General features: G+C 42.7%; 2 protein-coding genes across 6 annotated transcripts in view; both read left to right on the forward strand.

Moving 5' to 3' along the window:
* The window catches only part of WRN (WRN RecQ like helicase), a 69,518-nt gene extending 56,003 nt beyond the window's left edge, over positions 1-13,515 (forward strand). For 3 of the 4 annotated variants that reach the window (XM_044418870.1, XM_044418872.1, XM_044418871.1), the window contains exons 31-34: positions 2,639-2,770; positions 10,693-10,785; positions 11,989-12,120; positions 12,799-13,515. In XM_044418870.1, the coding sequence (XP_044274805.1) occupies positions 2,639-2,770; positions 10,693-10,785; positions 11,989-12,120; positions 12,799-12,921 (480 nt within the window). In that variant the 3' untranslated portion in view covers positions 12,922-13,515. The remainder of the gene's footprint in view (positions 1-2,638; positions 2,771-10,692; positions 10,786-11,988; positions 12,121-12,798) is intronic. The other variant, XM_044418873.1, reaches the window with a different exon arrangement.
* A 1,869-nt stretch (positions 13,516-15,384) lies between these two features.
* The window catches only part of GTF2E2 (general transcription factor IIE subunit 2), a 34,642-nt gene continuing 27,672 nt past the window's right edge, over positions 15,385-22,354 (forward strand). Inside the window, exons 1-2 of one of the 2 annotated variants that reach the window (XM_044418875.1) lie at positions 15,385-15,521; positions 18,745-18,911. In XM_044418875.1, coding sequence (XP_044274810.1) covers positions 18,749-18,911 — 163 coding nt within the window. In that variant the 5' untranslated portion in view covers positions 15,385-15,521; positions 18,745-18,748. Of the gene's footprint in view, positions 15,522-15,679; positions 15,959-18,744; positions 18,912-22,354 lie in introns of those variants that run through there. The other variant, XM_044418877.1, reaches the window with a different exon arrangement.

Below are 22,354 nucleotides of genomic sequence, written 5' to 3' on the forward strand. Positions count from 1 at the left end.
CCTGGAATTGTTTCCTGTTCATGCCACCAAAGCAGACCACAGGATTCAGACTACCCACACCAACCCCAATATATCACTGCAGCTTTTGTAGTCTGCATTCTTTCAAGCATCACAAGAGGAAACTCAAGTGCTAGAAACTCTCAAGAAAGGGCACTTTCCTTGTTTCCACAGATGGGGACAACACACTGCTAATATCTGTCTTCACAGAACTTTTCTAGCTTCTCTGCCTCAGGACTGCAGACCTAAATGCCTTACAGAAATCCCCTCAGGTCCCAGGACTTGGGATGCAAAGACAGTACACTGTAGACAGGGAAAGGGGAATCTGCACTACAAAGTCTATTTCCTTTAAATTTCTTCCATTTCTCTCCTTCAGTTCTCATGCTGTGTATACACATTATATCAGTGAAACATCCATCCTTTCCTCCCCAACAGCTGGGAGCAGTTTCTCTCAGGAGGGAGATGCGAGAGTGACATGCACCCCTGCAGGACAGCTCTCTGTTAGCAAATGCCAGGTGCTCCATTCCATCTACTAGAAAAGTCTTGTGAGCTGCTTTACCTTGTAGCCCAAACCTGTGGAGCAGAACAAAGATTCTGCACACACTGTGCTGCACAGGCACTCCCTGCAGTGAAAGGGTACATACTAATGAGGTCAGTCTTCCCCCTACCTGCTCCCCAGAGCCTCCCAATGGTGCGGTGGGATGAATGGGAGACTGGAGCAAAGGCACTGAAGGAGAACTCAGATGGCACCACTCACTCTCTGTTGCTTCCTTGTTAACACCAGCTGTGCACCCAGGGCCCATTACTCTGCCTCCCTTTGCCCCACATGGGCACTTCTCTGGTAGATGCAGATAACACCTACCTTGGCCTTCCCCCATTCCCATGCCTGAGTCCCAGCTCAAGGGAGACCCTTCTTGCTGCTGGCAGCAAGAATCAGAGCACCTCCAGCTGTCTCTCAGTGGGATGTTCCGAACAGGCCCCCACACCTCTGCAAGTTTCCTTATGGGGTTGTAGAACAGGTGAAGGTGTTCCTAGTATGGAGCTGGAGCCAGGAAGGGCACTACCAGTGGTAGTTTCTCTTCCAGCGACATAAGGAGCAATGCCATATATGTGCTGTTTTACTTTCAGAACTAATGCCATCCAGTGCACTTTCCATGAGGGCTTTGCCACATGTAGTGTTTCGTTGTTGCCACAGGTTAAGCAGACGGAGAACTCTCCCCAGTCCCCAGTGCTGTCTCACTGTAACCGGCTTCAGAATGTGACACGGACTGGGAGGGAGATGGGGTTCTGGTTGCTTTCAAGGCTTGGGATCCATGATGCTCATTCAGGCTCTGGGAAGTGGAAGGGGGCAGTCCTCTCAGAGTGGCCCATGCAGTTCACCAGAGAGCACATATGGGCATGCCCTCTGCATGTGATTGGTTCATGTACCTCTGTCTTCAGTGTGTGTGTGAGAGGCAGGGGGCTTCTCCCAGCCTTTTGCAGTAGACCATCACTCCTGGGGTTGAACATGGGAACACTTGCATATGGAATCTGAGCTGTTCTGCTGGGCTAGTACTTCTGCGTTGCCTTGTGTATCTGACTGGGTCCTCAGGCTGGGGAATGACAAATGCCCCCTTGTGTGTCTCTCTCCTGCTAAGGCTGAGGGACTGCTTCTCTGTGGAACTTGTCCGTGGCTTCAAGTCCAGGGAGTACTCCCTGTCTGCCTCTAAAGTGACTGCCCCTGGCACATCAACACATGAATAGGGCTATGTCTTTCCCAGCCCTATGTCCTCTGCAGTGAGCTACTTGAGGCTGCTCTGGTGTGAGCATCATTGTAGCTTCCCCTCTTGCCCATCCACGTTCTTTCTTTGCACTGTCTGCAGAAGGCTTCCTGACCTTCAATTGGATCTCCAAACTTTGTCCCAGGAAGGTCTGTGGAGCTCTGTATAGGTTCCCCCCCAGGTAGCTATTTGGGTGTCATGTTACGTTCCCTGTTCATCCACTGCTTCGTGTTGTGGAGTCATAAGACTGCTTGAGCCCTAGATTCTTGCCATCTGCATGGCAGTAGCTCACGCACCAGAGGGTGCTGTGGTAGCATAGTGTGTGGCTGGTGTGTGTTGCCTCGGGGGTGGGGTCTCCCCATTGCTCTCAACCAGCCACAGCATCTCCTATGGCTGGCTGACCTGGCAGGGTTACTGCCATGCAGGCCCATCATTGGTGAGGTTGTCTTCACAGATCCTGGGGGTCTGATCTGTTCTTTGTTTTTCAGAGCAGTATGTTTTGCTTTCCTTGTTTCTGTTGGGTGAATGCAGGAAATGAACTCGGGTGCGCGATGTTATGATAATATATACAGCCTAGCAGCAGAGTCAGTCCATAAGATTACTCAACCTGAGTAATTTTACATGAGACAATACAAGAAGCTTTTTTCTCAAGCAAGTTTTTTCAAAACACAACCAGATACATGTACAAAGTTAATATACAGTGCAACATGGGAGACAACATAATAACCATCTTTGAATCTCAGCCATTCCTTTAGCTTATCTGTTAAATACTGTTTAATTTGGAACAGTGTACTTCCTTCCTTCCATGTGCTGTTTTGCCCTCAGCGTGATTTATTTCTCAGCCTATTAGTGTTTTCAAAAATAAAATGTTGCTTGTGCAGACAGTCCTTTTCAAGACATCTGTGTCCAGAGAACAACCAGATACAGTCCTTCAGAAAGATGAGAAATGCAGCACTCTAACAGAATCAGAACGTATAACTTACACCTTGTTTCAAGAGAAGAATATGTCCTTGGTAAGCTTTTTGAACCCCCAGCTGTGTTTCCAACCTGCAGTACTTCAGTGGAAAGCAGTCTATGTAGCAATTTGTGGTAGTATCCAGTGAAGTGCCACTGCGAATGTAAACTACTTCCTGCTAGCGGAAATGGCTTCTGGCACCACTCGCCTGCTGTGGCACCACTTGCCTTCCAGGGAAACCCATCAGACCAGGCAGCACTATTAGCATTATGCTAGAGGTTCGCTAGGCTAGCACAATGGAATTTCTGTCAGTAGTAGCCTCACACTGGATATTACCCTTGGTTTAGATAAATTAAAAAATATTCAGACTGGTTGCTTCCCCACAATCTCTTTTTTTTTTTTTTGTTACATTCCCTGTGGCTTGGGAGGAACTGCTGTGGAACAGGGCATGCCAAGTGACCAGGAAGACAGTCATACTGAATTGATAATGTTTTGGGTTCTCAGCCGGGGCAGTGAACTGTTTTTCTGTTGAGTGCCACTTTGCTTTGGGGCTCACATGCAAGGAGCTGCATGCAGGCAGTGGTGGAGCCAGAACTAAATATGAGTGGGGCCATGCCCTTTTCTTTCCCTCCATCGCTGGGCTCTTTTCTGTCTTCCTCCACCCCTTTTCTTCCCTGCCCAGCAGGCTACCTGGGTGATACAGATCTCCCTTGCCAGAGGTCTAGATGGATTACTTCCAGAACACTTGCTCTCTCCATGTCTAGCCCCTTCTGCTATTTTTCCCATCCTTGCCACAGGTCTGAACAGATCCCTTGCAAAGGGCTTTTCCCCATCACTTCATCTGCTTTGGCTGCCTTCCATTTCCCCTCGCATCGTCCTCTTTTCCACACACCATGAAATTAGGCTGATGACCACATGCGGGGGGGGGGGGGGGGCCCCATGTTTTGATGCCCCAGTGGCCACAAAGTCTCTGTGTGCGAGGGACTCATGCAATCTCACCATCCCTTATGGCTGCAATCAGTGCCAGAAAGCTACACAGCCTCACATTACAGTGAACTGCCCCCCATGTCGATGGGTGTGCGCACAAGAGGGGAGGGCTGTCCTGCCAAGATTATGTGAACGTGCTGGATTACCTCCAGTGCCCTTAACAAGCAGAAATACACTGGTGAGGCATGGATTAGAACTGGCTCTCTGCATAAGTTGGTGTTTTGCTGTCCTAGTTTATTACCGGGTTGAGGGGGGCGACCCTCTCTGGAGCACAGCACTTAATGCTTGCATGGCCACGTTAGATTGTTGCAGCAACAACAAAGAAGCATCTTGCAGCATAACCATTTTCTGTGTCATGAACTTTGTGGGCTACAGTCCAGGGATGCATCTGTGAAGTGGGCTTTTATCCATGAAACCCTATGATATAATTCTTTCAATAGTATTCATGACATTGAAGTTGCTGATAAGTGTTTGGTTCTGTATTTATGCTGTATTTCTTACGTGGCTTTGAAATGTATATTTTTTATGAAGAACACACTGAATGTTTGTCTGCTTTATTTCTGGTAGTGGGTAGGACCAAAACAGATCCTGTAACCCTCCCAACTGATATGAGATCCACCTGTTTAATGTGTTTGCCACCATTGTTTTCCCTCTCCACTGGTGCTTTGATACCAGCTTTTTCTTCCTGACAGTCTTCTTCATAACAGTTACATTTGCAGCCTGAAGTCCATTGGCCATCGTGCTGTCAATGTGCCGCTTATGCCGCATTCTCACTGAATGCAAGTTACAGCAATGCTTCGGGGATCTGCATTGCCACAGTCGGACTGGAGAACGACTTCTGCTCCTTTTCAGGGAATGCCCTCAAGCTGCCATTTTTCAACCCTGCCAGATGTTTTCATTAAAAGTGATTCACCATCTCCCCACTTTTTTGGCTCAGCCCTGTATGACACAGTTATTTGTCAGAATGCTTCTACACAGTGACACTGGGTTTGCTTCCTGTTTGACTCCCTTCTCCCAGGTGTGTTCCTTGTTAGATAGCCAACAAATTTTAAAATGCCCAAGGACTAATTAACAAGGAGCAATAATACAATTAGCACTAGGTAATTTGATGCCTTGTATCAAATAACTATTGATTAAGGTGTGCACCCTGGTGTCTACTGTCTGGGAGAAAGTCGGCAAACATAACATGCAGCTGCTGTCTTTATTGGAAGAAGATAATTGTCAAAGTGTACAGAGAGAATGCATAAGAGGCTGCTTGATATTTTTAGTACAGGAAAATTAAAAAAGAACATTAAATATATTCAGTAATCTATACTGAGTAATCTATATTGACATAGATATAAAAGATCTGCCAGATCCACCATGTGTCTTCCTGTCTGCACCTATTAATCCTCAAAAGTGACTCACAAGTGAGCTTTTTCAAAATGGAAATCTACTTGTCAGAAAGGGTGCTTAGACCTGAGACACGGATTTTAACTAACCTCCAGCATTGTATTCATTGTTAATTCTTGCTGTTCTCCTTTTATTTATTTCTCCTCCTACCTCTCTCGTTCCTTCTCCCCAGCATTTTCTTGCACAGCTGACTTTGCAGCAGCTATTAATTTGCATGTAGCCACAAGCCGCCATATTGAGTATCTTTTCTTCCCCGCCTCACCTTGGTGCATCTTGTTCCCTAACAGTAAGGAGAAAATGGTGGTAGCCCCCCTAGTGGAAGAACAGTGGCATAATTAGAGTAATGAAGTCATTTGCTGTGCCATGTGGGTTTGAGTATGTGAAGGCCATTCCCTTCAGTGTAAGTCAGCAACCTCCAGTTTAACAGTGTATACATGGCAGAGGCCTGGCTCTCTGCTGAGTGTACCTGCATGATGTATGAGTTCCCAAACATATGCTATCTCTTTCATATGCTTTTTAAAAGTTGTATTTCTATGTCTGAAGCAATCCGGGGATGATTAAAGGACAAAACTTGACCATTTCTGTTTCTGAGGAAGTAACAAGTACACACTTTGGATCTCTCACTCTCAGAGACCGGTTTTATTGACACCTTTTGAATTTCCTCTACTTGTTTCCCCAGAGGGGCATAAGTAGCAGTCGGTCTTTACCTCTTACATAGGTTGGCACACATTTATCCCAAGCTTTGAAAGTTGACTACCCAGTTGATTTAGAACAAGTTGGTCTGACACCTGTGATAAGAGATGATCACTAAAGTCATTCAAAACCCTCTCATCAACTCAAGTGAGAAGTTCAGTCCAATTCTGCAGCCTCTGTTAGATAACATTGTTGAAATAGGGCCATAAACATCATCAGTACCTTTGAAGATCAACATGGTGCAGTATTTAATCACAGAGATATGGGCAGTACTTTATTACAGCTGATGTTTATGGGCCAGTGCTGATTGTACCTTCTAATCAAGCTGCTTTCATTTTTATCAAAACACTTTGAGTTTAAATTAGAAACAAATTGTCTCATCTGCAGCACATGCACATTCATGTCTTTCAATCTGCATGTAAATGTTCTGAATAATTGTGATCTTAATTGTTTTCCTCTACCCTTGAAAGGCTGAGACATGGGAGGAAATCCAGTGGGCTTGGTGGGGGGACTATGTAGAGAAGGTAACAATGCTGGTTTCATTGCTCTTTATTAAGTGCATGGGTTAATCTACTTTTGAGGGGGCTCCAACTTTAGAGCATAGGGGTTGGGAGGTGTAGCAATATTTGGAAATCCCCACTGATTTATCCAAAACATGGTTTGTTCTCTTCAGGGCTTTAAAAACTGCCATGATTAATCTTGATTGAGTATCTTGCCCATTCTCATGATCAAGGCTTTGGTATATTTGATTTTTTAAAAGTATTTGAACAGCTCTTCAAAGTGATTCTCTTTTAGAAAAGAATTCCTCCATTAATGTTCTTCTGCCTCCCAAGCCATTAGAACAGTAGTCTCCGCAAACACTGAAAAATATTTTGTAAGCATAACAGTTGCCCTACTAGAGAATAAGTGTAGAAGTCAACAGCTGAGGTAGCAGATTGATTCAGAGGAGCCAGGACCTCCTCAAGCATTTGATTATCCATAGTCAAGTATAGGAAGCTCTGAGAAGAACAGGATGAAAATATTGCAGAATGAAGCTATGGTCTGTAAATTACATTATAAAAATACCATCTAAGCCTGCAAGAAAAGGACAGAAAGCATGGTCAACATTATTATTTTTCTTTCTGGTTCTTTGATAAGTAGCCTTCTGATTTATTTCCATGGTGCTTTAGTGCCCAGGTGTGTTTGCAGTTGTTTCATTGTTGCAAATAGATACTAAGTTCCCTTTCAGGAGGGATTGAACAGTGTCCCATTCTGACATTGGACATTCTACATCGCACATGGCAGTTGCAGAACCTAAACAGGAATCATGGCAGCTACTGTACTGAATTTTTGTTGTAAGTTCACTGTCAGAGGCTTTAAGGAGTTAGCTAGTGAGGAGCCTCCTGCAAGGAACCTTCTGCTCTCTGGGGATGCAGGCAGTTCAAACTGAAAAACAAACAGTGTAGCCTGGATTCTGAGAATCAGTTAAGGATTCTCATGTACACTGTGATGTTAAAAAAGTAGATTCTGGCTATAAGGCACTGTGCCTCTTTCTAAAAGATGAAATGTTCCACAATCATGACAATTTCATTAGATTTAACACAAGTTTTAATGGATGTAAGCTACACTTAGACCCTTCTTGTAATTGTGCAGTACTCTGTTAATGAACTTCTCAAGTGCAAGCCACTAATTTTCAGTTTTTGCTCATGTATTCAGTTGCTACTCTAACCAAAAAATCCCCTGCAATTGGGAAGCACTTCTCTCCTCTCTTGTTGCCCACTGTGAGAACGGCACACGTCGTAATTCCTAAAGAGAATGTGATTCCTGCTCCTCCAGAAGTATTGTTTGTTCATGTAAAAATGCATGCAAAGATTTCAAAGAATTCTTGAGTGTGGTGACAGATCTTCTTACTATGGTAGCACCAGTACGAGTATAAAAAGTATGAGCTTTAACACACAGCACCACTAACTAAAATTGGCCTCTTCTGATTAATAAGCTTAAGGTTTACTCAGTTGATTTCAACTAATTAAATCGAATGAAACTTGAATGGAAGAACTCTCTGGCCATCAGGCTCAAGATGTAAGGATGTTGGGTTGCATGTGTGTATATGAGTTGTATCTAATGGCATGCAGCAGAGGGCTGTAGCTCAAATTCTGCTTGGAAAGGCTTGAAAATACTGTTCTCCGAATATAGCTGCAGTGGATGGAAAAACTACCCCATTAGTCCTTTCCTTCCAAAATACCAGTTTATGTCCAATTAAGAAATGTTAAGGTCCCCCATAAAGCAATCCCTGTTTGGGCATATGAGTCAAACCATTGCTGTTGTGCAATTCTCCACCTGCCCACATACACACCTGGCTTGTGGATCAACATTTTGGCCCCTGATCTGTTCAGTTCTCAAGGCACTTGATTCCAATGTTGTCTGTCAGTGTTACAGTGCATTAACTAATACAGAGAAGCATTCATAATAATATGCTCACAGCAGTCAGCCCTAACTAAGTCTGGCTGCTATGTTTTGGACCATCAGTAGTTTTTGGGTAGTCCTCAAGGACAGCCCCATTTACACCTGGGGCACCCCAGTTATGGGCATAAGGCCTGGTGCAGGAGAGTAAACTGGTACTGGCTGCCACCACCAAGAATAAAACAAGTCTTCTAGTTGTTTCTAGTCTTCCCAGTCTCCAAGTGCTTTTGGTCCCTAGGAATAACTGGCCAAGGATCCCTCTGCGTTTCTTGTGTTGGGAAACAAGAGTTTCTTTCAGTTTCTTTCATTGCAGCTCCCTTATATCCTTAGGGGAGCATAGCTAGGCTACAAGCTTTGCTCAGCAAGTTGAATGCAACTTGGTTAAATGAACATTAGTATGACTGATAGTGGTGCATCTCTTTGTGAGCTTCCTCTTTTCAAACACACAGACTAGGCTGTGGTGCAAACAGGCTAGAAGATTTATCAGGGATTCAGAATGGGGGAAACAGGTTGATCAGATTTGGAGCACAAAGCAGTAAGTGGTTTGAAGTGGCAATTCAGTGGCAAATTACAAAATAGAAAATACAGCCCAGCTAGCACAGCCCTGAAGTCAGCTGCCTTCCTGGTTCCTTGAAGACTGCTAGGCTCCATGGCAAGGCAGTCAGGTCTTCCTTCTCCTTCAGGGAAACCTATACACTAGGAGCACCTGTACTGGAGAAAACCTTGGAGCCATCTCCTTTGGTGCCTGTGTCAAGCTACAGTACTTCCTGTGAGAGTTTCTCTTAGCACAGTACCAAGACAGAAAGATCTACCCATTTCATTTCCCAGTGCAGTATATCTATTTGCCTGTTGTCTTTTGTCTGGTCAGCTCATCCCCACCTCTGAGCTGGATTCTGAAGACTCCTGGTTGTTTAGGTACCTGGACAGTTCACTAGTCAGATAGGTTTAAGTGGAAGCATTTGGCCTTGAGATGACCCCAGCCAGGGCACCTCCATTGCAGTGCCAGCAATCTTGATGATCGAAACTTTAGCAGAAAACTACAACTGATTGCATAAGGGAGGTTTTTTCTCTCTTGGACCTGATAAGATGGAGTTAGTATGGTCTGGCTGAGTGGGCCACTCCAGGCTGACCATAACACAGCATGCATCCAGGATGTTACTACATCCCAGTTTCTTGAGCTCAGGTCATCTCTTTCCATGAAGGGAGCACTCAGCTGAATCTGGTAAAGTGCGTAACTCAAAGGTGCTATTTGAGCTTCTCACAGCAGCATTGGATTAACCAGCACCTTCTGAACTGGTTGTAACAGGGAAGGAGGCAAATACCGCACCCCAGTTTGGCAATCTATTCATCAACAGCCCTAGTCTTTTATCTGGGCAGATTTTCATGTTTATTAGCAAACTTTGAGACTATTATCGAATCCAGATAGCTATTGAGGATGCCCACAGCTTCATCATAATGTAAAAATGAAAGAAAGCTAAGTTCAGCCTGAGCCCCTTTAGAGGAAGGGTGAAATAAAAATGCGGTAGTGATTTCATCTTCTGTCAGGAGTATGGTTCCACAGCAGCACCTAGAGGCAGGAATGGAGAAATCCAGTTATCACCCCTTGTTGAGGCCAGTGCAATGCTAACCTTGCTGGTGCAACAGTCAGAAACTCACTTCTGTTGTTAGTTGTTTGTGGAGAAGGGATCATGTTTTCCAATGTAGCTAATGCCTTCCTTTTCTCTCACTCTGCAACATTAGTCCTGAGCATGGAACAGGATTGTATAAGTAGGCAGACAATGAATTTTACCTAGAACACGTTAGTTGCAGCCTCTGGACTAGAGCTTTCAGTGGGGTCTGTGTTATTAGTCATCTATTCATCCTTAGCTGTTGTAGAAAGCAAAGGGTTGGATGAAAAGCCTATTTCTGAGAAGCAATCTCCTAGTCACGATGGCAGCAGAGAGGGTCTTGGGATACCTTCCCCCTTTTATCATTGTGAGATGAATGATATAGTTTGTTGCTTTTGTTATTATTCTATTGCATTTTATATCCTATCTTTTTCCTCTTGTGAGAAACCAAAATAGCTTACATAGCTCCATTTTATCCTCACAACAGCAGTCCTGCGAGGTGGAGATTGAGATTTAGGCTGAGAGTGAGTGACTCTTAGCCTAAAAGTCACTCGCTATGTTTCATAGCTGAATGAGGACTAGAGCCTGTATCTCCCAACACTCTAACCACCACACCATTTTCTAAAGACCATCTTGTGTATATTGCCGTTGCCTCCTGTTATGATTGGTTTACAATAGTTGAATCTATTTTTGTGTGATTTTAATGTTTTGGTAATATATTTGCCTTGAGGGTACAGTTTGGTCAGTCTTTGACATTTCATCTTCCTTTTGATGAGATGCCATTTTTACATCCTATTATGTACTTTTTAACTACAGTTAATCTAAAGCAAATGTATTGATACAGTGTATGTTACTTTTCTAGGAGAATTCAGTCGATCCCATTGTGCACAAATCTATTTATGAATCAAGTGAAAATACAAAGCAAAATACCTCATGCACAGATTCTTCATCTTTGGTAATGATCTGTTACATTATAATACATATGTATGCAACAGAAGTTACAAGCATCTACAGTGCTCAGTGTCTTCACCCATTAGCCTTTCTGCATGTGTATGTTATCTGTGGAATTCAAATACTGTACTCCCCACAACATTTTGCCTCCCACAGTATAACTTTTTAACATGAATGTTACAGCAAACTCTTGTGTTTTTACCTTTGCCTAGAAGCATGCATTTTAGCAAAGTTCACTCAGCCCAAGCACAGAAATTTAAGCCTCTCAGTTTTATGAAATCTTGAAATTTCTTTTACTTGTCTGTTATAATAGGAGCAGGTTTGCATCAATAAAGTACCAGAAATATATTGACATTAGACATTTAAAAATGTTCACTTTTTGAACTCTTTATATTAATATTAATACATACATTTTAAATTTATCATGGTTTTGATTTTGCTTTAATTTTAGCTGGTCCTAGATTTCTTCCTTTATATACTTGACATTTATAATTTCCCACAGGAAGTCTGCACATCAGCCTTTTTTGGCAGCTAATTTTGTTGATACAGATGAAATTTAAAGTGGAAAGTATCACAATGTGTAAGGGATTTGTTTAGTTATTTAGTGAAATACCTGTGATTTAAATTTGTTCATCACAACTATTATCAAATGCTTGATGAAGTACATCAAGACTGCATTTGAAATATCTTTTTGCTGTTTGTCCTGAGGAAAATGATGCCTCCAGTGTTTAAGTACTGCTGTATTTTTATAGTTCTTGGACGTGCTGCATTCTTTACTCCTCATCAGCAGGCTTAAACCCACAATATATTGCCATACAGAGTCATTTGGGCAGCTAAATTTGAGATAGCATTGATGCTGACACACACAAAGATCAGCATGAGTTGTTACTGGATGCTTTGCATGTCATAGTGAGCATTCACAGATCAAACACCACAGGCAGAGCTTTTGGTTATTTGTGGTAGCTCAAAACACAATGCTTTTCAATGAGAAATTCTCACATTTAGCTGTGCGTCATCAAATGCTGAGACTTAAGCGGTGTACATGTGTGTTCCCTCTGTTCCTACACACGTAGCCTTTTGGAGATCTTTGAATAAGCACTGGGCTGCACAGATGATCACGCGAACAGTAGGAAAGGTAATGTGTGCAATATCAGAACACATCCGGTCTTCATTCTTTTCTGTTTACACCATACTTCTTATTTCAAAGATGAAGAGCAGTAGCAGACAGCACTTACTTGGTGATGTCCAAAGCCGTCAAAGCTCTATTAAATTGGCCTCATGGAATGAGCCTTCCCTCAGTGCTGAGGATGAAGATCTCTTTGCTGATTGCCAATCACAGGTAATTGTTTATAAATAATCTGTAACAGAAACATTTTAAAAAATGGTAAATGAAAAGGCCCTGAATATATTGTATTTTGCCTTTTCAGGTATTATAACTAGGCTCTTAAAACACCATTACATGTAAGAGTGTTTTGGCTTGAGCTCCACTTGAGCAGCCATTTCTGTATGAGATGCTGGGGGAAAGCCTGCACTATAACACATACTTTACTCCCTAGCCTAACATCCTTCACATGGTTATTAGGCAGATTAAATGGAACACACCCGGCTCTTTGGAGGAAGTGTAGTAAATTGTTGTATCACTAAAATCTCATACTCAGCACCTTCCTGAGCGCACTGCTAGGGTTGATTAAGCACAAACCTTAAAGTGATTCAGGTAAAGGTTGTCAGTGTACAGAATGGTACAATATAAGGCTCCCATACTATTTCAGCTGATGACCAATTGGCAGTGAGATATTGTGGATGAAGGACAAGTAGCTGCTGGGATAATGTGGTAGACTAAATCTGGATTCATAGCCCCTCTCTGCCATGTAGCTTCCTCAATGACCTTGGACCAATCGGTGTCTTTTGGTGACATATCCTCCACTCCAAAAGCCAGGCTGGTAGAAACCCAACCAGTTGATAGGTGAGTCAACAGTGGTGTGTGATAGTGAAATAATGTATTTTATTCTTTTCTTAGATCTTAAGGCATCCTTCAAAAAGGAAGTTACCAGAGTGGTTTGGAACCTCAGAGAGAACGCTTACTCACATTAATACTTCTAAGAAAGCCAAGGAAGGTGGAAGCAAAGGTCTTTTTGGCTGAATTCAAAGTTATCATGAAATTACTTTTATATATAGCACGGATTTAAGCTTTATAGCTAATTCATACATTTCATTCAGTGTGATCCTTTTTCAAAATAACTAATGTTGAGGAAGAAACCTGTTCACTTATTTCCACATAAATCATGGCTAGATATAGGTGTAAATGAAGCCCTATCATTCTTGAATTGATTCATAAACAGGATATATCAGACCTCAAAGCTTGAGCTCCAAGAAAACTAGGAAAAAAGAAAAATAATGGATTATGTCAGATCATATTTTGAAATGCTTATTTTGCTAAATGCTCTGAATATTGGTATATTGCATAACTTCTGTTTAAATCTGATAGCCTACAGAAAAGGAAGAGTGCTCCCTGAAGAACAGCCGAAAGCCCTGGCCTTTGAATGTATTACTTCAGCTTTCCTCAGCTGCCCTGCTGGTATTAGCTGAGTTGCAGCTGCACGAAGTGGGCAATCCCATGTTCTTGTGTTATGTTTATAATCTGTATATATTACTCCACAGCTGGATATTGTGGTGCACAACTAAACTGTATTATTGCTATTGTTAACATGATTTATTTTCTTTAATTTCAACTATTTCTGGCACCTTATCAGAAATAAAATATATTTATAATTAGAAGTTGGGGTTCATTTCTGTGGTGCTAATACCATGCTTCAGTTTACAAGGAGATAAATTAAGATTGCCTCCTTAACGTCTGAGGATCCTAGGATAGTTTCAGTTCCTGGATAACAGTCTGAAACTCTCCAACTTTGGAGGCAGAAATCAGAGTGCTAACCCCCACTTACAACCTATGTGGAGAGAACCAGGATGGTTGCTCTCCAAGGTCAGGAGAGTGACCCTTTTTAAAAGAAACATTTTGTATTGTTAAACTGTCCCGAGACTTCAGTAATGGGACAGTCTACAAAAGTGTTAAATAGGAGGAAAAGGTATTCTGGTGGGGAGTGAGGGAAGGACACCAAGATACAAATTATCGTGAGATCCCCCCCCCCGCCCCCCAAAAAATGGTTAGGCTTCTTTCATTCTTTTGCGAAAAGCAAAATGCCTGTCCGGTAAAAACAGGGCAGCATAGATCACTTGTGCCACCCTTCATACAATGTGCTTGTAAGCTTCTGAATTTGAGGGTTTACTATAATCACTACAGGATTATTCCTGCAGCCAATTTTTAAAATGCATAAATTTGTAAAATTCAATTTTTTCTGGAATAAGAGTTAAGGTAGGGGAAAGGTTCTGGACAATCTTCAAGACTGTTTATGCAGAGGTCAGATATGCTGCTACACATACATTTAAGAGACAAATAGAAACAGTGCTAGTGAAAGATGAGGTGGGAGGGTATGCACCACCACCCATCAGAACTTTTGCTTAGGCAAGAAGGCTCAGAGCAAGAGATGGGAGAAAGCAACTGCTGCCCCAGGAAGCGTTGTTTCCCACTCTTGTGGCATTTGCCACAGAAGATGAGCAGGAGTTGTGTGACAGCAATGCCAAAAGCTAGCAGGTTCCAAAGTACTTTGAAAGGGGGGATTCAGCCTACTTCATGGGAGCACTGGCCCTGCACAGAAAGAAGGAACAAGAAAGATGTGGCTGGTTCCCTCAGCCCTCCTATGATTCTGGGTCAGGACCTAGCAAAGAACTCTGCAGCTTTGTTCCCCTTAGAGGTGTGCTTCACAATCAGCCCAGAACTCAACTCTAGGCCATGAAAGAGGAGTCCAGTTGACTGACTCAGCCTGGGACCTAGGCTGAGCAACAGCTGTTGTTGCTTCTGCAAATTTGAGGGTGTGCAAGCCCACCAGGAAGCATTCGCAAATGCATTTAGATTCAGTTTCCCATATGCTGCCAACCAGAAATTCCTTCCTTGACCTTCTAAGCTGCAAGATGAAAGCAGAGTCAGGCAAGTGATTAGTGATTCATAGACCTCTTTGGCCCACTGCCACCCTGATTCCTACACCACCTATAAGAAGATAGTATTTTTACAGAAGATCAGACACAAGCTTTCGTCGTACATTAGTCACCATAATGTTGATGACAATAAAAAGGCAGACAGAACAAAGACGGATTGCATTTGTTAAACGAAAGACCCACAAATGCTCATGATGCCTGTACTTTTTACCCACATACATGGCACCAAACAGTAAGAAAACACATCGGTGTATTTACGCGGGTAGTTTTAGTTTCCCCTTAAAAAGGGGCCAGGTAATCAAGACACGTGCTAAAAACCTGAGAAGCGTATGATGCTACTAGTTATGATGAACCTTCATGGTGGACTCTTCGGGGTGCCCATATGCCACCCGTCGAGTACACAAAGCACTACAAGCGAGCCTTGCACAGCATCCTCTATCCGCTAGTCGTGGTAATGCTTCGCTCCGCCCATGAGAAAGCAACTCTTCTCTGTTGCCGTAGTAACAGGAGCTGAACTTCCGGGCTTGTATTGTGTGACGCAAAATTGCGTCGCCGAGCGACGGGAAGGATGGGAAATGTGGGAGTCCTGCGGTAGGAACCTGAGCCAATAGGGAGGCAGGAGCGTCAAGGCTCCGTTGGTTGCCCCCCCACCCCTCTAGCCCTTGTCGCTGGGGGAGCCTCGTGCGCGAGGTGAGTTCGTGCGCGCGCGCGCGCGCGGCCCCCGGACGGGATTGGCGGGAGTCGGTGTCCTATGGGGAGGGGAGGGGAGGGGAGGGAGCGAGGGGAGGGAGAGCAGCGGCACCATCGCCGCGCAGCACCTGCTGCTGTGGCGGCGGCTCCGGCGGCGCCTGCCTGGCTGAACGTGAAGTCCCGAAGTTCGGCCATCTCGGGAGCTCTGGGCGGTCAGCAGCCCCTCAGACCGGGCGCAGTCCGCAGGGGAGCCGTTCGCCTCACAGCCCCAGGCATTCCAGACATGTCAACTAGGAAGCGTCGGTTTCGTGTCCTAGGCACGGTTGGGCTGGTACCGGTGGGGGTGGTGATGTCTCCACAGCAGGCTTGGAACTGCAAACTGTAGTTTCCTGAGGGGAGATCAGGCGACAACAAAGAAGGATCTCTAACTGAGAAAGGTCAGCAGCTTCACCACACTACAGTTCCCAGGATTCACTTGTATGTGGGGGTGGGTGGGGGGGTGGTAGCCCTGATAGTTAAAGTGGAATAGAACTGCTAGAAGTTTGTGTGGATTTGTTTGAAGGAAAACTCTCCTTTCGGCTTATGAAACGGTCCGCTCTCCCCAATCCTCATAAGAATCATGCCTCCTGAGAATCCTTTCCGGGAGCACTAGCTTACACTCAGAGGTTGCTCTCTACCTAATAATGATGTTTAGCATTCATACCACACTTTAGATTATTTGCCCCTAGACCTAGTATAAGCATTGTTCCCACTCTCCAGGGAGACTTTAAAAAGTGTAACTGTGGTGAGAGCTGGGGATTTCTAATGGAGAATTCTTAACAGCCTCACCAAGGTACAATTTTGAGAATTGTTTGAAGGAGGCCTTACTATATAAGCCAATCATAGTTTTATACAAGCGTTTAGTGTAAGAATGCCCTTGAAGCTTTCAAAGCTGTTCACAAATTCAGTACTCTATACTACCCATAACTATTATGACAGCCAGTGTGAGATACTGATTAAAGTATTGGACTGGGACTCAGGAGATCTGGGCTTTTATTCCCCATGCTGTCATTGGGTAAATTTGGGCAGATGACTTGACTCTTGGCCTAAGCCCCCTGATAGGGTTTTTGGCAAAGATAAAATGGAGAGCAAGGTTATGTAATCCACTTTGATTTTCTTCCAAGGAGAAATGCAAGATTGTATCCCATATTGCTAAGGCTGAGAGAATGCGAATATGCAAGGTTATCACTACATCAAGTGTAGCAATAATGCCAACCTGTGCATATATTTCAGTATTTTTCATTCACCTGCTCATCATACCTACCTTGCTTGCGGCATTTCCTGTGTTTGCCTCTGTAACCTGAAATGCTGATTCTGTTATCTTATCTGATAATTCATCTTGGGATGACAGAGTCAATGTTGCTGTTTTTTCAACTCTTTCATTTTTAATTTTCCTTTTGAATGCTGTATAAAAGGCAGAGGCTAAAACACGTTAACAGTTGCTATTCTTGAATAAGTAGTCTTGGGCAGATCCTTGTCTTTAGGTGCAGTTTTTAGCCTTGGGAGCATAAACGTATTATTTTAAAATGTATTATTTTACTATTTTAAAATGTAGGACCCTGCTAATCAAGAAAACTGCTGTATTGTGGTGGCTAAGAATGCGATCTACGTCCCAGTTGCTAAATTACTTTAAAACTTATATTTTATTATAAAATGTAAACAAAAGAAACAAAATATTGTTACATAGATTTGAATGTTACAAGATTTGCCAAATCTTGTTGTGAACTCAAAGATGCTATCTTTTGGTCTCTCAACTGCAAGTCAGACATAGAGTTGATCTATCTTGCAGCATTGTTTTAAGGCAACCTTTCCCAATCTAGCAACCTGTAGATGGCCATGTTGGCTGGGGATCATGGGAGTTACAATACAACATATCTAGTGAGCAAAAGTTTGGGGGATGCTATTGTAAGGTATACTGAGACACTGGTTCACACTTAATGGTAAACAATAATTTAACATGTATATACAAGCCCACTCTTTCTGCCCATGTGAATGAGAGAAGAAAATCAGAAAGTTTTGATTTTGTTTTGAAGTAACAATGTTACTTGGTTAGTGTTACATGAAGTTAGTGGTCAGTGCTACATATAGTTTACAGAAATAAGCTTACATCATTTTCTACAATTTGAAGTGGGTTTGTCTCCATAGTTAACATTAAACATGTGCTGTCTGGGTTTTTTACACAACAACGAACCAAAGTTAGTTGAAACTGAAAGTGACAGTTTGATTTTCTAACATCTGTGATGAGAGGAGAGGGGAACTAGCAAGCCTGAAGCTTACCCATGCTCATTCTTGTGTAGAGATAAAGTACTGTTTGGTACAGCCTTCCCCAATGTTGTGCTTCTCCAGATGTTTTTGACTACAACTCCAGCATTCATGATCATTGGAAAGGGCTGATGGGAGTCCTAAAGGTTAGGAGAGGCTAGTTAGATACCTCATTTTTTATTTGAAGTGAGCTTCAGTTTCTTCTGCCCAACTGCTTTTATAATCAGAATGTGTTTCCCAATGCTTGGTTGAATTCTTTATTTGGTCCAAAAGAACTTCATAATGCAATTGTTTTGCTACTGCTTTAGGAGCACCTGCAGCAGCATTTAGGCTATATTTTTACGTGTTTGCTTCTAAACATCCTCTCTTCTTCTTAGAACCCCTTCAGTTTTCTCCAGATATAATGGAAGATGCTCTAGAAATAGTTGAAGCTTTACAACATTAACCATTAATTGGTGTAACTTGAAGTAGTTAATTCTTGGAAATAACATCCTCCAAATTTCTATGTTCAAAGCACAGTTCTTGTGCTGGTGTCTGACTGCAGCATTCTGTAATATGAGTTCCAACTGTAAGCTGTTCATACAATCACATATATATTTTGAAGTTTGCTTTGATAGCTAGACTTTCAAGTGTTTGAGATCTACTGATACATATTTTAAGCATCCGCCCATCTCTCCTGCCCCTGCTGTCTGATCATAAAAAGGAAACTAGAGATAATAACAGATAATAAATATGTGCAGTTCTAGTAGAAAGATCTTGAGATTTACCTAAGGTACTATACCTCATACCTCTGTTGTAGATACAGCCCTAGTGACTATCCATACTTCGGAAAAGAAACAAACTATTCTTGTTTAGAGACTCTTAAGAGTAATAAGGTTGCATTAAGTTATATTTTGGTCTGTGACATTTTTTTATTCAACAGAATTATGGATCCAAACTTGCTAAGAGAAAGAGAACTTTTCAAGAAACGGGCACTCTGTACTCCTGCTGTAGAAAAACGTCCAGCTGCCTCTTCTGAGTCCTCATCTTCTAAAAAAAAGAAAGCAAAAGTAGAGCAAAGTGGATCATCAAGTTCAAAACAAAATGCAGGTTTGTGAAGAATTTTTTTAAAACTTTGCTTGTTTGTTCCTTTTTCCTCTTATGTCTAAGCTTTCCAAAGTACAGCCTTTAATTAGCTTTTTATGTGACTTCATAATGACCTACTGTGTTTCCACCTGTGGGATAAATAGCAGCTCCAGCAGTGGAGGGAGAGGCAGTTTAGACAGTTTGCATGAGGGAAAAGATTGTTTCCCTTTTGGAGCACAACTTCCCTCGTCTAATCCAAGGAGATGTGCCTGCCTTTAAGTAAAAATAAAACCAGCAGAAGATTCATTGATGGATTTTGGGCTTCCACGGGAGGTGATTGAGGCCCCATCAGTGATGGTGTTCAAAGATAGGCTAGACATGCACATGGTGGGCATGTTGTGAGCAGAGCTGGCTGGAGTGGGGGTCAGACTAAATGGCCCGGGAGGCCCCTTCTGGCTTGCTCTGTTTCTCTGTTTCTATTTTCTGTGTGCTACTTTGGCCATATGAATGTCATCCTAAAATCATATTTTTAAATCTTGGATTTCTTGTGATTATATTGATAGGTTCATTTCTTCAAAAGTAATACTTAAAAGCTGACTTTTTGGTATTATATTTTATATCTATATTCCACTTTTCTTCCTTTTTCAAGGAACTCAAGGTGGCTTACATAATTCTATTCATTTTTCCATTCAGCTTTTTAAACAAATATATCAAAGTAAGGTACTATTTGTGTTGTAGTGTTGCAATTGTAGGCAGGTTTCTGCAAGAGTAAGCTAACATTTTCTATATTTTTCATGCAACATGGATGAATTTATTTAGGAATAAAGTGGCTCTACTTCTCTTTGTAGTGCCTGGACTTATATAAGTATTTTTGAATTTGTTGTTGTTGTTAGTCGTGAAGTTGTGTCTGACCCATCGTGACCCTATGGATAACATTCCTCCAGGCATTCCTGTCCTTCACCTTCCCCCGGAGTCCACTCAAGCTCACACCAACTGCTTCAGTGACTCCATCTAGCCACCTCATTCTCTGCCGTCCCCTTCTTCTTTTGCCATCTATTGTGCCCAACATTAGGCTCTTCTCCAGGGAGTCCTTCCTTCTCATTAGGTGGCCAAAGTATTTGAGTTTCATCTTCAGGATCTGGCCTTCTAAAGAGTAGTCAGGGTTGATCTCCTCTAGGACTGACCAGTTTGATCGCCTTGCGGTCCAAGGGGCTCGCAGAAGTCTCCTCCAGCACCATAACTCAAAGGCCTCAATCCTTCGGCACTCAGCCTTCCTTATGGTCCAGCTTTCACAGCCATACATTGCAACTGGGAAGACCATAGCCTTGACTATATGCACTTTTGTTGGCAGGCTGATGTCTCTGCTTTTTAATATGCTGTCTAGATTTGCCATAGCCCTCCTCCCCAGGAGCAAGCGTCTTTTAATTTCTTGGCTGCAGTCCCCATCTGTGGTAATCTTGGAGCCCAGGAAAATAAAATCTGTCACTAACTCCATTTCTTCCCCATCTATTTGCCAAGAAGTGAGAGGACTGGATGCCATGATCTTAGTTTTCTTAATGTTGAGTTTCAGGCCAACTTTTGCACTCTCCTCCTTCACCCGCATGAAGAGGCTCTTTAGTTCCTCTTCACTTTCTGCCATGAGAGTGGTACCATCTGCATATCTGAGGTTGTTGATATTTCTCCCAGCAATCTTAATTCCAACTGATGATTCATCTAGCCTTGCCTTTCTCATGATGTGCTCTGCATATAAATTAAATAGGCAGGGCGACAGTATACAACCTTTCCGATCTTCTTTCTCAATTTTGAACCAATCAGTGGTTCCATGTCCAGTTGTCACTGTTGCTTCTTGACTCGCATATAGGTTTCTCAAGAGACAAATAAGATGGTCAGGTACTCCCATCTCTTTAAGAACTTGCCACAATGTGTTGTGATCCACACAATCAAAGGCTTTAGCATAGTCAATGAAGCAGAAGTAGATGTTTTTCTGGAACTCCCTAGCTTTCTCCATGATCCAGCGTATGTTGGCAATTTGATCTCTAGTTCCTCTCCCTCTTCGAAATCCTGCCTGTACTTCTGGTAGTTCTCAGTCCACATACTGCTGGAGCCTAGCTTGTAGGATTTTGAGCATCACTTTGCTAGCATGTGAAACGAGTGCAATGGTGCAGTAGTTTGAACATTCTTTGGCATTGCCCTTCTTTGGTATCGGAATGTAAACCGACCTTTTCCAATCCTGTGGCCACTGTTGAGTTTTCCAAATTTGCTGGCATATTGAGTGTAGCACTTTTACTGCATCATCTGTTAAGATTTTGAATAGCTCAGCTGGAATGCTGTCCCTTCCACTAGCTTTGTTGTTGCTCAGACTTCCTAAGGCCCATTTGACTTCACATTCCAGGATGTCTGGCTCGAGGTCAGTGACCACCCCATCGTGGTTATCAGGGACATTAAGCTCTTTCTTGTATAGTTCTTCAGTGTAATCTTGCCACCTCTTCTTAATCTCTTCTGCCTCTGTTAAGTCCCTGCCATTTTGGTCCTTTATCATGTCCAGCTTTGCATGAAACTTTCCCTTCATATCTCCAATTTTCTTGAAGAGATCTCTGGTTCTCCCTATTCTGTTGTTTTCTTCTATTTCTTTGCACTGTTCATTTAAGAAGGCATTCTTATCTCTTCTAGCTATTCTTTGGAATTCTGCATTCAATTGGGTGTATCTTTCTTTTTCTCCCTTGCCTTTTGCTTCTCTTCTTTCCTCAGCTATTTGTAAAGCTTCCTCAGTCAACCATTTTGCTTTCCTGCATTTCTTTTTCTTTAGGATGGTTTTAGTTGCTACCTCTTGTACAATGTTGCGAACCTCCGTCCATAGTTCTTCAGGCACTCTGTCTATCAGATCTAATTCCTTAAATCTATTTGTCACCTCCACTGTATATTCGTCAGGAATATGATTTAGGTCATACCTGAGTGGCCTAGTGCTTTTCCCTACTTTCTTCAATTTAAGCCTAAATTTTGCAATGAGAAGATCGTGATCGGAGCCACAGTCAGCTCCTGGTCTAGTTTTTACTGACTGTATAGAGCTTCTCCATCTTTGGCTGCAGAGCACATAGTCAATCTGATTTCTGTGTTGACCGTCTGGTGATGTCCACGTGTAGAGTCGTCTCTTGGGTTGTTGGAAAAGAGTGTTTGCTATGACCATCGTATTCTCTTGACAAAATTCTACCAGCCTGTGCTCTGCTTCATTTTGTACTCCAAGGCCAAACTCACCTGTTATTCCAATTATCTTTTGGCATTCCAATCCCCCATGATGATAAGGACATCATTTTTTGGTGTTAATTCTAGAAGGTGTTGTAGGCCTTCATAGAACTGGTCAACTTCAGCCTCTTCAGCACCAGTGGTTGGGGCATAGATTTGGACTATTGTGATGTTGAATGGTTTGCCTTGGAGTACAAAATGAAGCAGAGCACAGGCTGGTAGAATTT

Source organism: Varanus komodoensis, unplaced genomic scaffold, assembly GCF_004798865.1.
Source record: "Varanus komodoensis strain SLA01 unplaced genomic scaffold, ASM479886v1 scaffold94, whole genome shotgun sequence".
In the NCBI taxonomy this organism is placed as follows: domain Eukaryota; kingdom Metazoa; phylum Chordata; class Lepidosauria; order Squamata; family Varanidae; genus Varanus; species Varanus komodoensis.